This window comes from Heteronotia binoei, chromosome 9 (assembly GCF_032191835.1).
Source record: "Heteronotia binoei isolate CCM8104 ecotype False Entrance Well chromosome 9, APGP_CSIRO_Hbin_v1, whole genome shotgun sequence".
Taxonomy (NCBI): domain Eukaryota; kingdom Metazoa; phylum Chordata; class Lepidosauria; order Squamata; family Gekkonidae; genus Heteronotia; species Heteronotia binoei.
This window is the reverse complement of record NC_083231.1, coordinates 22,081,774-22,098,696: the sequence shown is the minus strand read 5'-3', so window position 1 is coordinate 22,098,696 and position 16,923 is coordinate 22,081,774. Positions and strand designations below refer to the sequence as shown.

The 16,923-nt window shown below is 41.6% G+C and overlaps 2 protein-coding genes across 4 annotated transcripts in view; both read right to left on the bottom strand.

Annotated features, from left to right (window-relative positions):
* Positions 1 to 12,382, bottom strand: part of UBE2K (ubiquitin conjugating enzyme E2 K) — a 37,253-nt gene extending 24,871 nt beyond the window's left edge. The window contains exon 1 of one of the 3 annotated variants that reach the window (XM_060246272.1): positions 11,800 to 12,382. In XM_060246272.1, coding sequence (XP_060102255.1) covers positions 11,800 to 11,862 — 63 coding nt within the window. In that variant the 5' untranslated portion in view covers positions 11,863 to 12,382. The remainder of the gene's footprint in view (positions 1 to 11,799) is intronic. The other 2 variants (XM_060246273.1, XM_060246274.1) reach the window with 2 other exon arrangements.
* WDR19 (WD repeat domain 19) overlaps positions 1 to 16,923 on the bottom strand; it is a 370,238-nt gene that overhangs the window by 67,053 nt on the left and 286,262 nt on the right. The window lies entirely within an intron of this gene.

Here is a 16,923-nt window from a genome sequence, read left to right as displayed (position 1 = left end):
GGTGACTCACACTGCTGGAGCCAAGGAGGTGAAGACAGGACCTGTCTCCTGACTTGATAGGAAGAATCATTCAGTGCAAGAAGCGTTTTTCCAGATTCTTCTATCTCCTTAAATCACCCTAACAGTGGCTTGCTTGTGCAAGCTCAAGATTCCTCAAACAATCACAGATCACTTCAAATCCAGAAGCACATATGGGATTTGAGATTGCAGTCTTGGTTGTAACACATTCTTGCCCATCACTGGTTAAGTACATCATCACAAAGACCATTCTTTACGCCAGCAGTTGTCTCAAGAGACTATTTTTAAAAGCCCGAGTCTGTGTTATTTATTTATACCACCTTGTCTTCCAGAACTTTGTTTTTATATAATCAGACTGTACCTTCCAGGCTTTTACACATTAGTACAGGCACTGTATTACTGTCAGTGTTACTGTTAAGATAATGTAGGTACAGAGAAAGTCTTACTGGTTAACACCAAGTGGCTTTCCAGCTCAGTAGTCCAGTTGACAGTGACCTTTACCAGATTTTATAGAGGAAGTAGATAAAAGCTCAAAAAAGTAATGGAGAATTTTATTCCCTATTAGCCATCTAAGGTATAAGGAACAAGCAATATCAAAAAATATGCTGCCACTGAAATTCGAATGACTCTTCCTACCTTCCATGAATTAGCTAACAACTGAAAGGTCTGTTATCTCCTTACATATTAGAAATACTGTAATTGTACAGTAGCCCCTTGTGAACTTGCAGAAGTGTAATCACCTGAAATCACCTGTTTCAAATTATGAAACAGTCATGTATTCCTCATAGGCTGAAGAGAAAGAAACCTGTTACTCTGTGCCGGGGGTGGCCAAACTGTGGCTCAGGAGCCACATGTGACTCTTTCACACATATTATGTGGCTCCCAGAGGTCAAGGAGGAACTTAAGGCAGACTTTCTCACAAGTCTTCCCTATGCTGGTCTTATTGGGACTATTATTCCCCGTTTTTGTTCTTTAAAAAGTCTCTTTCTAATATGGTTGTGTTATATAGTGCAAGTATTAAGAGTTTTCCTAAAGATGTGTGTGTAATACTTGTTCATATTGTGTGGCTCTCAAACATCTGATGTTTATTCTGTGTGGCTCTTAGGCTAAGCAAGTTTGGCCATCCCTGCTCTGAGCCCAGCTTTCTCTCACATTTCCAACGTTTTTGACAGGTGTAATGGCCAGTGAACCAAAGATTGATTCAGCAGTCCATCATGCACCTTCTGTCCACTTCAGATGGACTGTCTATCATCAGCCCATTTCATTTCAAGCACTACCAAATGTACAGCATGCACCACCACAGACAATTCAATTTACTACTGTTCTACTTTGTGTGTGGATGTGCACATGGCATTTGGGCTTTGAGCAGAATGGGCTCTGTCCAACAGACAGACAGAGAAGAGATGGGCAGATTTTCCAAAAATCAAAATCAAGAGGCATGTGTTGCACTCCCTCTCTCTCTCTGCTTGTTCCCATACACAACATCCAAGGCCTACTCAGAACCTCAAAATGACCTCTCATCAGTGGTAGGTAAGTTGGTAGGATGTAAACATTGCTCATCCTAATGAACTATACACACACATCCCCCTTTTTTGAGCCACAATGTAACAGCATTTTTTGGTGTACTGCTAATTTAACCAGTCATCCTACTCCCATAGGAAGAGGAGAGTGAACTTCCAACATCACAGGGGTCAACCAATCAGCACCCTGCAAGGCCCACTTCTGTACAAAGCAGTGAGCAAGCTTTCCAAACAGGTTCATCATTCAAATCATGTGTTTGTATACAGTCAGCTCAATTGCCTTTCTAAGCCACATCCTGCCACATTACAAAACATATTTATTTGAAAGCAAAACATAAGTTTCACAGGAAGCACAACATAAAGTTTCATACTTTTGTGTCTCCAAGTGCAGATGCCATAACCCGTAGTCTAACATAATTACGAATGGAGTTGAGAAAAGTGGACAGTGGAAGATTCCTCTCCCATAGTACTGGAACTTTGGGGGTTCCTGTATCTACTGCCTGCTAATGAAGCAGATGGGCAACAGGTACAGGACAGACAAAATAGAAGACTTATTTACTCAATTAACAATTAAATTGTAGAATTTGCTGCCAGTGGATACAGTGATGGCCAACAGTATGGGGGCCAGTGGAAGGGCTTCTAGCCCCACTGGTGGACCTCTTGATGGCACTTGGAGTTTTTTTGGCCACTGTGACACACAAAGTATTGGACTGGATGGGCCATTGGCCTGATCCAACGTGGCTTCTCTTATGTTCTTAGTATGGATGGCTTTAAAAGCAGCTTAGCAGATTCATGGATAGGGTTTATCAGTGGCTACTACCTACAGTGAGTAAAGGGACTCCCATATTCAGAGGCAGTAAGCCTCTGAAACCCAGTAGTAGGAAGCAGTAAGGAGGGGGGCTTCCTAGTATTGTGTTTCAGAATTGCCTTCAGGGCAACTAGTTAACCCCTGTGTGAAATATGATACTGGACTAGATGGGCTGATGGCCATTAGGACAGGAGAGTCAAACATATGGCCCACAGGCCAAATGCAGCTCACACAGGCCTCAAATTCGTCCCCCAGGACACTTCCATCTCCTGCTGCAGCCACACACAGTGGCTTTTTGCTTTCTGCCTCCATCCCTCAGCCCCCCTTCTGTCTCACGCACATAGAGCTCCACTGCTCCTTTGTGCAGAAGAGATACAAAGAAAAGCCCCCCCCAAAAAACATACACAAAGCTTCCTTGTCCAGAGAGGTAGGGGAAGAGAGGGAGAGGGAGAGAAAACAAAATTGGAATCCCATGGCAGGTTTAAGATCAACCGTTTTATTCCAGGTATAAGCTTTTGTGTGCAAGCATACTTCTTCAGAGGGAGGTAGGATTCTTCTGACAAGCACAATATACATGAGGAAAGTATTTTGACTTATTCTGAAAAGGTTTTTTTTTTTTTTAAACAAAAACTGGATTTCACTATTCCTATTTGGATTTATTTTATTTCAAAAAGATCCTGATTAGGGATTAGAACACTTGGATTGGTCGTTATATCTTGGGAGCGGAATGATTTCAGATGCCAAATGATAATAGCACACAGTGGTAACAAGACAGGAAAAACCAGCTCTCAGTTCAGTCCAGGAGGATAAACTGTTTTGAACTTCATTAACAACTGCAATTCAGCAGTCTCTCTTTCTAATCTCTTTGAAATTTCTTTGTAAGAGCACTGCTACTCTTAGGTCAGCAACTGAATGTTGCAGTTTCTAATGTCAGAGTTGTGTCCATTTTTCTTTCCATCTTCTGGACTTAATCCTCCTAGATTGAACTGAGACCTAAATTTCCTGTCTCATTACAAATGCTGGTATGTCCACGCCTACTACCCTTCTCCATAACACACCTAATCCATTCAAGTCTGCTATTGTCATTCACCTGCTATCGCCATTAAACCGCTGAAATCACCTTTATAGTTTATATCTCTGGTACCACATTTTGTGGTGTGCATGGCCAGGCCCATCAAAGTGATACTTATGCCAGATCCGGCCCAAGTAACAAATTAGTTTGACACCTTTGCAGTAGGACTTTTTCAAAAAACGATGTTCCTATATGTAGCAGTACTCATCTCATAGCTCATGGAGAGCCACATTCAGGGTTGCCACTAAAATTTTATTTTTCATTTCCCTGACTTTCCATGACCAACATCTATCGATTTCCCTGACCACCATTCAAATATAACCACAAGTTAAAAAATGAATAGGTTATGTCACATTAATGCAAGGCTTAATGAAATGTTCCACTCACAGAAAAGTCCATCACAGAAACTACACAGGTCTCAACTGCAAAAATATGTCAAAGTAAGAGATTTAATATCAGCTTCTTTCAACATTATCTGCAGCGACATCTTTTTTGCAACTGCACCAAAAATTGCACCAAGATACAAACTTCAGTTCAAGTAAACTCTGAATGCTAACAAGTAGGAACTTTCCAAAGCTGGGAAAGTTTCACATTCACTTTCTGGTTCCAGACGTGTAATGAGCAGATCAGCAGCAAGAAAGGAGGTGAAGTTTCTGCAATCTAGAGAAGCAGACAACCCTCATTTGCAACCATTATGCATGGGAGAAATCAGGAAAGAGGGTGAGAGAGCTGGTAGTTTGTAAACTCCAGCAGGAACAAGCAATCACATTTGCAAAATTTACTTTGCATGGTCAGAGTAGAAAGTGCTAGTCGTCTGTGAAATCCAACAGCGGCAAACTCTGTGCTGAGTTTAGCAGAAAACAAAACATCCATTCCATACACAAGCATGACCCAAAAACATGCTTATCTTTAATATGTAAGTTAAATGCAGTACTAGCAGGTAGGGATGAAAACAGTTAGATGTTCAAAGTTTGTATATTGCTAAACATTTAAACTAGCTTGCTTTGTAAATGCTACCGGCAGACTTTGGAAATCATGCAAGGACAGAGCTCAACAAACACATTAGGCTGGTTGCTGGGGGTGCAGCTGAGAAAAAGGTGGAGCTGGGAAAGGACATCATTACATTTTACTTGTATTCTGCTACTTCTCTATTCCAGTTGCCACAAGAACAGATCATGCCCTTGCAGCAGGTCAAAAATCCACTGCTTGATTTTAATCACAATTTCCTTGACCAATTTCTATTTCCTTGACTTTCCAGACTTTCCAACCCTGCACATTCTCAATTATTATCAACACAAACAGCCACATTTATTTCTATCCATTATATGTATATACTACAGGAAGGCTCTCATCTTACCCATTTCTCTAGCAGGAGCAGTTTCAAGGTGGGGCTACCTCCCAACTTGGTGCAATGACCTCACCCACTTTCTTCGAACATGAGGTATATAGAGCATGTGCCATGTTGGGCAACAGTGCTCAGAAGAGCCACATGTGGCTCTTGAGCCACTATCACTGTTCCAATCCTTATCACATACATACTTTTTGCTGTGCTTTTCTGAAATGGGATGATTGAAAAGTCCATCACAGAAGCGACTATTTCCAGTTTTCCTAAGCTTATCCAGCAGAATCCAGTACACTATTTATTTATGATTGAAGATTTTGCAAAAATCTCCGTCACATTTTTCTTTCAAGGCACCCTTTTCTGTTCTGTATTGTTTTGAAAATTAAAAATAGAAGGCTCCCTGACTAAAAATATGATGGCACTATAGAGAAAGGATCCATAGAGAAGGGGGGGGGGGTAAGTTTTATTATCCCCATTGTATTAGTTAATAATACACTTTTATTGGTCATGATAATAATATATTTTAATTAGTCATGATAGATTTCTCTGATCGTCCTATTGCCTGGATTGAACCTGAAGGAGAGAAGCCTAGTTTTGTACTTTTTAGATACTCAATAGGAAGATGTATTATATTAAAAGGTGCAGTTCACTAGCAAAAACAGCACTCAGACTTTCAAGTTTCTTAGCATTTTCTATACAATAAAATGAACTTCTTGAAATCATAATTCCTGTGGATCTGCTAATATTCTCATATTCTTTCAGGGCTTGCCTACAAGTGATCACAACTTAAAGTAGCATACTAGAGACACTGCATGCAGGAAGGCCAACTTCAGCTTTACAAATAACCTAGTTACTGATGGAAACCTGAAGCTACACAGATGTTTGTAGCTATCTCAGTTCAGCCTCTGAGATGAGAACACTACTTGCAAAATGCAGGGTTTCCTTCTGACAAGCATAAATTTCTTGTTATGGTTACAGCATTTTATAATAGCCAGTCAATCTATTTTACCATGACCCACTTGCTTGTCCTTCCCTAAACAGTTTTGAATTACATAGTCTTCCTTATGACGTCTAAAAATTCCTGTCACCTTAGGACAACACTAGTCTATTGGGAGACAGAATAGGACACAGCACAGGAAGGGCAGGCAGTAATGTAGGCTCTGCTCAGTGTTATACATCGGATGCAGAGGCCCTCCCATTTCTGTCCAGATATGCCATATTCCTTTAGGCTGTGCCACTGTGCAAGCACCAGTCGTTTCCGACTCTGGGGTGACGTTGCTTTCACAACGTTTTCATGGCAGACTTTTTACGGGGTGGTTTGCCATTGCCTTCCCCAGTCATCTACACTTTCCCCCCAGCAAGCTGGATACTCATTTTACCAGCCTCAAAAGGATGAGTCAACCTCGAGCCGGATACCTGAACCCAGCTTCCACCAGGGATCGAACTCAGGTCGTGAGCAGAGCTTAGGACTGCGGTACTGCAGCTTTAACACTCTGCACCACGGGGCTCTTAATGCATAGGAGACCCATACTATAAAGAGAACCAGTATTGTTCAGTAGTGTAAAGAAGTTCAAATAAAAACTAGTAGCTTAATCCTTGGGGAACAGAAGATCTCCAGCTACAGATGCTCAAGAAAATTCATGACTTTTTCAGTCATTTAAGTCAGGAAGTTAACAGAAGGAGAGGAACCTCCTTTGTAATACCTGTGTGCTTCTTAAAAGTATACATATACATCTGACTGTCAGACATGAAATACTGAAATAAACCTTTTTTGAGCATTCTTATCATACAGTTACTGCAACAATAATTCAATTATTTTCCTCCTCAAAAATAACTTTTAATACACAGCATTATTATATTTTCCTATAAAATACTGCTCTATATTCTTCTATAAAAGCTTAGAAGTATAGCCTTATTATGTGTCTCCTGAAACCACTAATAGATTCCAGACTCTTCTCTGCCTCAGCTAAACTAGACCCTCATCCAACAAAGAGTTATACAAACACAACTGACAATAAGTATGTCACAGGGGGGGGGGGGAGATTCAAGAACCAGTATGTAGAAGTGGACAGTGAGAAAACAGTAAATCCAGCACATGCCTGGACTTGAAACATCCATGTTATAACTACATTGCCAACTTTGGAGTAAGTAACATAAACATTTAGTCCAAACTATATTACCAGCATAACATAGGTTTACACATATCCCTGATCTGAATGCTCGTAGGGTGGATAAAAGTCAGATGCTCATAGGGTGGATAAAAACTGATATATTTTTTAAGATTAACATTAGATTTTTTTAAATATGCTATCAAAATATGTTTAAGTATTTTATATATTGTTTTAAAAATAACCTGACTAAAATTAAATCTGAATACAAAGTCTGTTACACCTACACATACTCTCTTAAAACTGAAACAATGTCCCTGCTTTAAAAACTCTGGATTAGACTACTTTTCTGTATTAACAAGAATCAAGGAAGAAGAATCTTTTTTAGGTCAAGTGTTTTAAATATAACACAATAGCTAATACACTATTGTTATTATGGTCTTGACAATGGGGGGAAAGGATGGCAAGAATATCACAAGCAACCCCTGGCTCACAGAGATGCTCTCTTCTCTCTCTTTAGGAGGATGAGCCTCTGCAGTCACATGAATGATCTTCTGTTGTTATTTTATGCCCTTCTAAGTACCTGAGGACAGCAATTTGCTCAGTTCTCAAATTATGCATATTTACACCCAAAGCAAACAATGAACATTCCTTTCTTCTTATGAAAATAAACAGCTCTGCCACTGCTCCAGAAAGTTCTGGGACCTTAGTTGCCTCTAAACAAAAAAAAGCATACCCAGCCACACAGGCTACAACAATAAAAAACATTTGGCTTGCTAGCTGATTATGTTCCTGATGAGGGGACAGGATTGCTGCTAAGGAATAGTGAAACAGAAAACAGCAGCCCTGGGAAAAATAAACTGTCATGCGCAAAGTATATGCTCTTTTTCAGTATTTTTTTTCAGTATATGCTCTTTTTCAGGCAGATTAATCACTTAGGATACAAATATTTGCAATACTATTAAAGGAAACCTTACTTAAATTAGTCACTTTTTTTCTTGTTGAATTAAGTAACGTCCATTTAATTTATTTAATTCAACTCATCCTGGAACAGACATATGAAAACACACACAATTTATGTTAAATTCTTTAAATTGGCTTTATAAATATTATTATGTATAACTGCATCTATTTTTCACACACACGCATATATATGAAAAACAGATGCAGTTATGCATAATAATATTTATGTAGCCCATTTAAAGAATTCCACATAAATTATCTCAATAATCCTTTCAAGAACTACCACTGGGTACTCAATATGGGGGAAAGCTTAAAACTTGCACTTTATCAAAAAAAGATCAAGGCGCTTTCACAATGTACCCAATACAGTATGCAGACATTATGCATAATCCTAAATAACTGTGACACTTCTGTATGATACAATGATCTTGTAAATGTCTGAAAACCTAAGATGGACCAGGATTTGCAGGCCATCTCTGAAATTCAAAAATTCACTGTGATATAGATTAATTAAATTAAACAAAGACATTCTAAAGGTTTTGTTAACATATTTAGGAATATTTAAAGTACATTTTTATCTAGTGGAACTTTTGTAATCAAAAACTCGCTATGACATCTACATCACTGCAGCAAACAGCTTACACGCTCATAGCCACAACCATATAACTGTACAACTTATGCACAGTCTAGTTACCTGAAAATTTATTGTACAAAGAAACTAATTACTCTGGTCTGAAAATGCTGCTAAACATGCAGGAACATTAACACAGGCCTTTATTTTGTAACCACCACACAAGTCAAATTTAGAGCTCCAGATGCACAACAGCTGTAAAAACAACCTTTCATGTTTTCTACACTAATTTGACAACATTTTCTTTTTGTTTGCATAGACTAATAGAATTCATCACCAAGAGAAAAATTCCTATACATCTTTTTTAAACTGTGAGACATTATTCAATTTTTCAAAGTTTAGCATTCAGCTTAACATTTTGAAGGAAAATAATCTCTCTAATCAGTGTGAATAAGAGAACAGGAACAACACAGCTATCTAAACCTATCTGCTAATGTTTTGATTTTACCCTGATTTTTCTAAGTTTAAGAAATCATAAGCAGCTATTACTAGCAATAATAACTGGCCGGTGTCTAGACAGAGAGTTCCATGACTGGTAATTTCAATACAGATCACCTTGATCCAAATCCAACTCTTATCTATTATGCCATACAATGCTTAACCTTATGCTGGATGTTAAAGAGTGTTGTTCTAAGAAACATGTAATTAATTTTGAAGGGCTGGGGTAATTAGTCGTGACTCAACTGGTTATTTTGCCACCACTATACAGGTCAGGAAGTATGTGGAAAACACAGGCACTGACAGATAGTCCAGTCAAAATAGAGCTCTTGCACATCACCAATTTCAACATAAGAATTAAGTATGACACAACAGAACCTACTATTGGAAATGTCATGCCAGTGTGAAAGCTGGCCCTTATTCACATGGGGTTTTTTTAGTGTAATGTCCAAATAGAGAAAACATGAAAAAAAAAAAGTATGCATAGCATAGCTATGCTGATCAGGGTGCTGAGATTAACCGCAGCTTCTTGTTGAGTATACACCTGGTCAGACACAGATTTGCTTCATATAATGTCACACTGAAAATCTGCAGAACATGCTGCTGACAAACATGTTCAGGATGGTGATAGTGACAACCCTAACAGAATATGGCAGAATAAGGTAAAGGGACGCTTTAAAAAATTAACAATAGCCATTTAAGTTCACATTTTCCCCAAGAGGCTGCTTTCAAATAGCAAAGGCATTACTACATATCCTCTGTCTGTCATTTCTGTCACATCCCCTTACCAATTTCATTTTTTCTGCAAAACAACTGCCTTTTCACCTTTCGAATCTCCCACCAATATTTAAACTCACAGCTATAATTCTTCACAAAAATGACACCACCAAATTTAAATAAACAGCCACCCAAAGTATCCTTATTAACACAGCATGACATTTCACACAACTCACTTGGAGTGTTTTTGACCTTTCCCCCTGCTGTTGGTGTGCACATGTGAAAAACAGAAATACAATCTTATTTAAGGAGACTTTTTAAAAAAAATCGATAGCCATTCATGATGACAGACTTACAATCACATCTCATCTTTTACATAGCTTTTGCATCACCTATCACCAAGTAAATATATAGCACATTTTTATTCCCCCACCCACCATTTTTTTCTCCTACAGAACTGTACATATGTAGTAACAGCTTTGTCAAGGATTAATCTCCCTTCCTTGAAGAGAAACATGTATGTTAGTGTGTGCGCTATATATGACAATTTCTTTCAGCTTTCCCTTTCTCTCTCTCAGGTGACACTGACAAGGTCAGGCGGAAGCCCTGCCAGTCTCACCCATATTAGGAAGAGTTCATCTTTCTTTCCCCACTAGCCAAGAGTGATACTTGGCTAGAGGGGAAGAGTTCATCTTTCTTTCCCCTCTAGCCAAGAGTGATACTCAGGGGCAGACTCAGAAGGTAAAAGAGTTCTGGAGTAAACCAGGATAAGTGAGCCCCATGACACTACAAGCCAACGCTATTAAAGGCCACTCAGCTTAGACCCAGCCAGCAACACCAAAGCTCACCTGTTGCTGCCTCCTGCACTGCCCCCAACCAGAGGCAATGGGGCAGAAGAACCACACAACCAAAGTTCCCTCTAAGCTGAGTTAGCATGAGCTAACTCACTGATTTTTAGCCTCCAGCTCACACATTTTTGTCTTAGCTCAGGAAGGATAACCCCAGAGCACACTCATTGATGCAGTAGCTCACAACTTTAATGCCAGCAGCTCACAAGTTTAATACCAACAGCTCACAAAGTAGAATTTTTGCTCACAAGCTTAGCGGGAACATTGCACACAACCCACCAAGTCTGAACTGAGTGGCGCCTGCAACACTGGCACAGGTACTGGGGGGCTTAGCTCTGGCTTGCACTTTTAGGAAACTGGCCCACTGGGAACTTCCCTTGTAACTTAAATAGCCAGTTCACTGCTGTGGATATTCAAAGGAGAGCTTTTAATTTCCTGAGTACTGGCACACTCAGTACTACTTTTCATTAAAAAAACCCCACGGAAACAATACTTTCTTTCACTTTTGTCACTCTGATGGTGGTAGAGGGTGAAAGGATACCTGAGGGCACTGCCTCAAATCTAGCTGCAGGGCAGTATTGGCCAGCATCAAGGGGGTGGGTGGCAAATGAGTGAAGGGAAGCATTTTCTGCTACACTAAGGCCAATTCTGCACTAGACTTTTAATCCTGGTCCAGCACTGTCCCCATGCAGACATTCTACACTAAAACCATAGAATCCTAAGAGTTGGTTTCTCCGATTTTAGTGTAGAATGTCAGTTTAGGGCAGAGTTAAACCAGGATTAAAGGTCTAGTGCGAAACTGGTCTAACTGAAAAAAGCTTCAGCAACACATAAATCAGAACAATACAAGAGGTTGGTCAAGTGTGTCCACTTCAGTCCCCCCAAGTGCTTTTAAAAGGCACGTGCGAATCGGCCATTCTCTTGGTTGGGCCTAGATGGGACAACAGAGATATGATAAGAGGGAAGGGGGTTGTAGGGCGGCTCTTTCCCCTCAGAGGGTCGGCGTGGCCCCTTTCCCCAGCGCCTCTCTCAGCATTCCTCCCTTTTCCAGTGGGCGATATCCTCTCTCTGCTCCCCTCAAGAGACGAAACCTCCCCAAGGCAACCTCCCCTCTCCCCACCTCCAACGCCTTTCTTTTCGCCTATTTCACGTCAAGAATAAATACCCACCGGGGAAACGAGGCAAAAGCGGACCACTACCCTCCCCCCCCCCCCATGTCATACCCTTAGCTATGGCAGAAAAAGGAAGGGAAACATGGAGGAGTGGGGAAACTGAGAGGGATGCCTCCTCCCCACCCCCCTCCCTACGCGACCGAAGAGGGAAGGCAGCCTGACCTCCTCGCTCTTCAGCACCTCCTTGAACTCCCGCTTAATCCTTTGCACCGCGATGTTGGCCATCTCCGCAGCGGGCTCCGCCAACCCGCCCAACCCCAGGCCGCTGATGCCACCTCTGAGCCGGGCCGAGCTCCGCCACCCGTCGCCACCGCCACCGCTGCTCCCGCTGGGTTAATTCCCCGGCCCTGCCAAAATGGCGCCTGCGCCGAGCATGCGCGTTGCGGCAACCGGGAACCTGCCTCTTCCTTCTCGTCAGAGAAAGGATTTAAATAAACAGAAAGAGAGGAGGGAAAAGTTCCTCCTTATCTCCTCAGAGAGAGAGAAAGAGGGGGCAAAAAAGAGAGAGCCAGCGCCTGGGGGACGGAATCAGGGCGGCGGAGGCGGCAACCGCCGCGGCCCTCTCTGGAGAGGGCGCTGGCGGTTTCAGCCCCTCAGGTCTGAGAGGAGGTTGGGAGCCCTTCGCCGCCCCTCGAGAGGGGTCGCCCTCTTCCCCCCGCTGCCAGCGACTGACTGACTGACTGCGGTAGAGCCGCCTGGTTTCTCGCTCTCCGTGTGCGTCTGCAATTTATTCTTTTAAAAACATGGAAGGTGCCGTTCATTAGGGTGTCCCTAAATACCCGCGCGCGACGGGGGAGGGCGGAGTAGTCGGCGTCGGTTGTGATGCAAGCTTGGCCTATTGTGTGATGTGTCACACACACTCCTGCCTGCCCCTGCGACGCAACACGCCGTCCTCACGCTTCTTTTTCAGAGGGGGCAAAGGCCCGCTTTTCCATCCTCTGCCTGAGGGCGACAGAGACGCCTCTTTGGGCGGGTTTCGTGGTGCTTCGAAAGCCTTGCTGGCTTCGCAACCTCAGTATTGCAAAAGGAGTGGTGGGTTGTTTTCTTCCTCGTCTTCTTCTTCCAATTCACCCAGGAAATAAAACTCTCACCCAGCCCGGATGGAGAGGATGGGACGCTTTCCAAAATGGCCTCGGAAGGCCACTGAGGAAACAGGAGAAGACAGAGCCCTAAATTACCCTAAGTCGCTCTTTTCAGGAAGAAAATATCTCGGTTTAGTAGCTTTACAACAATTTCCATGTACCCAGCACTTCTCTTCTTGTTCTTTTTGCTTGTTTTGTTTTTGAAAGGAAAATATCCCCCCCCCCCCTAGTTTATAAGTGGCTTTTGAGAATCTCATTAAATAATGTTACAGTTGAAAAATCCTTGAAGGGAGGCACTTGAAGAATGTTGTGTGTTGTCCAGCAAAAGAGACCAGATTGCATGGCCTTCTAAAGGGCTTCTGCATTACCACTGCAATCCCATACTGAGTTACTGTGGTCCAAACTTGCTGAACCTAAGAGTCACACAGAATAAATGTCAGATGTTTGAGAGCCACAAGACGAAGGAAGGCAGGCAAATAGATGGGGAGAGAGGGAGGAAAAGAAAGCAACTTCAACTTTAAATGCATTCTCCGTTGCCAGCTGGCTTGACTTGGAGAAGTGATTTAAGATAGAAATGCCTTCTCCAAGCTGGATGACAGGGTGGTAACGGCTTCAAGAGCCACACAATGTGTGTGAAAGAGCCACTTGGCTCCCAAGCCACAGTTTGGCCATTCCTGCTATAGTCTAAGCCTGTTAGTTTCAGGTCTATTTTGGGAAAGTGGCCTGCTGTACAAGAGAGTGTCTCTTGGATGGTTTCCCAAGTCCCATATACATAAAACTATAACTTAGAATACATTCCTGATATTCAGAAGTTACATACTTTTGACACCAAGCTCCTGCACTTGGTGTACATATAATCAAAATGTGATTCACTACATCGGTTTTTAAACAACTTCTGGGTCCAGCTAACCTTGCTTAAGGAGTTTTGTAGGTTTTGACCATTCATCCACCCAAACGCAGAGCCACATTCCAAGTTGCCCAAAAGCTGTATCCAGTCCATTTGGTAGGGCTTAGATAAGCATCCTAATTGGAATGAGGAAGCGCATTCAAAGCTGCATCAACACCACATGTTGTAGGCTCTCTTTTGCTGGATTAGGGCATTTGTTTTATATGACTCCTTGAGCACTCCAAAGTGCAAAGTCAGTAACAGTACAGTACAACCTACCTTTAATTACCTGATCTTGTTTGCCTAGAAATTACCTGTTGTAATGGTCACATATATCTATGGGTACAATCACACAAGGAATTTGGCATGGCAGCATCCCAGCTTTGAGAAGGCCGGTGTTCTTTGATGCGTGCCACAGCATTCACACAGCCCCCGCCCTGCTGCTGAAAGAGGCATAGACCGTACATGTGCAAGAGGAACATACAGCCTGCTAAAGCGCATATGGGGCACGTGCATCACATGCCCCTGCTGTTAAGACAGCCAGGAAACACTATACATACGCTTTAGAGATTTGCTACTGGGAAGTTCCCAGTAGCTATTTAAACTGGTCCCAGCCTATCCTAAGATGAGGTAAGGATGGACTGGACTTGGGGAACAGAAGTGCATGAATAATTATGTGCATTAAATCTGGATGGGACTCATTACTAGGTTGGGCCAAATCTCTTGTGTAATCACACCCTATACGTATCCTGATTGTGTGGCACAACTTACACTTCAATGTAGGCAACAATAAAAGTCTTCTGTGTATAGAATAGATTGTGATATGGGGGGAGGGGTTGCCACTGTCAAGTCACAGCTGATGTATAGTGACCCCATACGATTTTCAAGCAAGAGACATTCAGAGGTGGTTTGCCATTGCCTTCTTTTGCATAGCAGCCCTTACCAGGGCTGGCTCTGATTAGCTCCCCCAATGAAATCAGGCTAACATGAGCTATCACGGTCAGGGTGTGATCACACTAATATAGTATTTTCCTTTATTTCAGAATAATGTTGAGTCACACAGTAATTCAGGAACAGATTTGCAATTGCAAAAGAAAACAAGAATAGTTGTCTTTCCTTAGGTTCTAACAAGAAGGCACAGGTACTTTAGGTACTATGGTTTTCATCTACTCACAATACAATCTTAAACAGTTATACATTTTCAATGTACATAGAAGGGTGTAACTTTTTTTAGGTACCCTATCCTAGTTCTCTTGCCTGAAGAAAACAAATTATTCAGGTATTCGAGAAAGCACAGAAATGATATATGGTTTCCAAACTTCTAGGGATTCAGTTTCATCCCAGTTATACCTGCTTTATCCCATTTATTTAATTGGAACCAAATACATCAAACTATATAGAACCACAGGTATATCCTCCAGAGTTTGGTCAGCTGACCCTTAGGATTGTCTGTTTTAAAGGCAGTCGTGCATTTAATTAATGCACCATGGAAAAGCTTGTCTCTCTGTGTGTCTATGTAAAGTGCCATTAAGTCACAGCTGAATTATGGTGACCCCATAGGGTTTTCAAGGCAAGAGAGGAACAGAGGTAGTTTGCCATTACAACAGGAGAGCCAATTTGGTGTAGTGGTTAAGTGTGCGGACTCTTATCTGGGAGAACTGAGTTTGATTCCCCACTCCTCCACTTGCACCTGCTGGCATGGCCTTGGGTCAGCCATAGCTCTGGCAGAGGTTGTCCTTGAAAGGGCAGCTGCTGTGAGAGCCCTCTCCAGCCCCACCCACCTCACAGGGTGTCTGTTGTGGGGGAGGAAGGTAAAGGAGATTGTGAGCCACTCTGAGACTCTTCGGAGTGGAGGGCGGGATATAAATCCAATATCTTCTTCTTCTTCTTCTGTCTGTACATAGCAACCTTAGACTTCCTTGGCAGTCTCCCATCTAAGTCCTAACCAGGGCTGGTTCTACTTAACTTCTAATTGCTGACAAGATTGATCAAGCTTGGGCCATCCAGGTCAGATTACTGCCACTACCACCACATATCTCCTTGTCATATTACTCTCATTCTAGTTCTTTTTAATAATATTAGGTTTTTCCAGACTGTCTTGTTGCTGTTCCAAGTCATGTCTGCAACTTATTATTTAACTATAACCTTATAAAACTGAGCCAGTTATGTCGCTTACAACCTCTTTGCCCTGAAATGCATCTCTGTCATATTAACAGTTCACTTCAGATAATGAGTTACAGTATTTTGCAGTGCGACATTAAACAGAGTTATATCCTTGTAAGTCCATTGAAATTGATGGGTTTAGAAGGAAACAACTCTTCTTAGAATTGCATTGATAATTTTTCTCTTTAAAATAAACTCCTAGCGGACTCTTTATAAAGTACATGCACCTTTTAAAAGTTTGCTTTATTCATTTCTTGTCACAATTTGTCATTCTGGTGCAGGCCTTTCACCAATTGCAAAAATGTATATATACCATGATAGCGGCTAAATGCAGCAGAATGCAGGGTAATGAATTGGTAGAATAGACTGTGCCACTCATACAGCAGCACGGGGATATTATTTTTTGGATGCTCCTATAAATTTAAAATATCACCCTGCCGAGTAGAAAATCAGCAGAGAAGACAGAGGTCTGCCTTGAAACTGCCTCTCTTCTATGCTAATTTTCATCTGGTAGGAAGCATTTTCAATCTGAGGTTTTGCAGCCTGCTTCACCAGCTAAGAACTTGACACTACATGCCGATAGGACCCACATATTATTGAATATTGTGCTATTATAATTATTCACCTAGATTTTTCCTGTCTAGACAGGAAAACCCAAGTAGTAAATGAGACACAGTAGCACAAGATATGACAGTATGTTGCAGCACACATTGACATGGTTTAAAGGTAACACCAATCATGTTTTGGTCCCACTTGAATGAGGCTTGAATGAGCCTCAGGCTTCCCATGTATTGAGTTAATTTGTTACTTTCTAGTTATAATACCTATAATCTATAACTGCACTCTCATCAACATGAGGTCTACATGACTATTTCTCCTGAGCGCTTTCATTGTTTACATTGCTTACATTGTTTGAATGGTAAATGGATCCTTAAGTTTTCATATTTTGAAGGGAACCATCTTTTTTTGCCTGGTTGTTTTGCAGAGATGTTGTCAGTGAGAGCAGTCAGTACTGAGCTATATAAACCAATGGCCTTCCTGTACAAAGCAGCTACATGGAGGAAGAAGCAAAGAGGAGCAGAAAATAACCAAATCATGGTAGGAGAGAAAAGACAGAGTAATATGTACAATGTTTAAGAAAAACTGGACATTGTG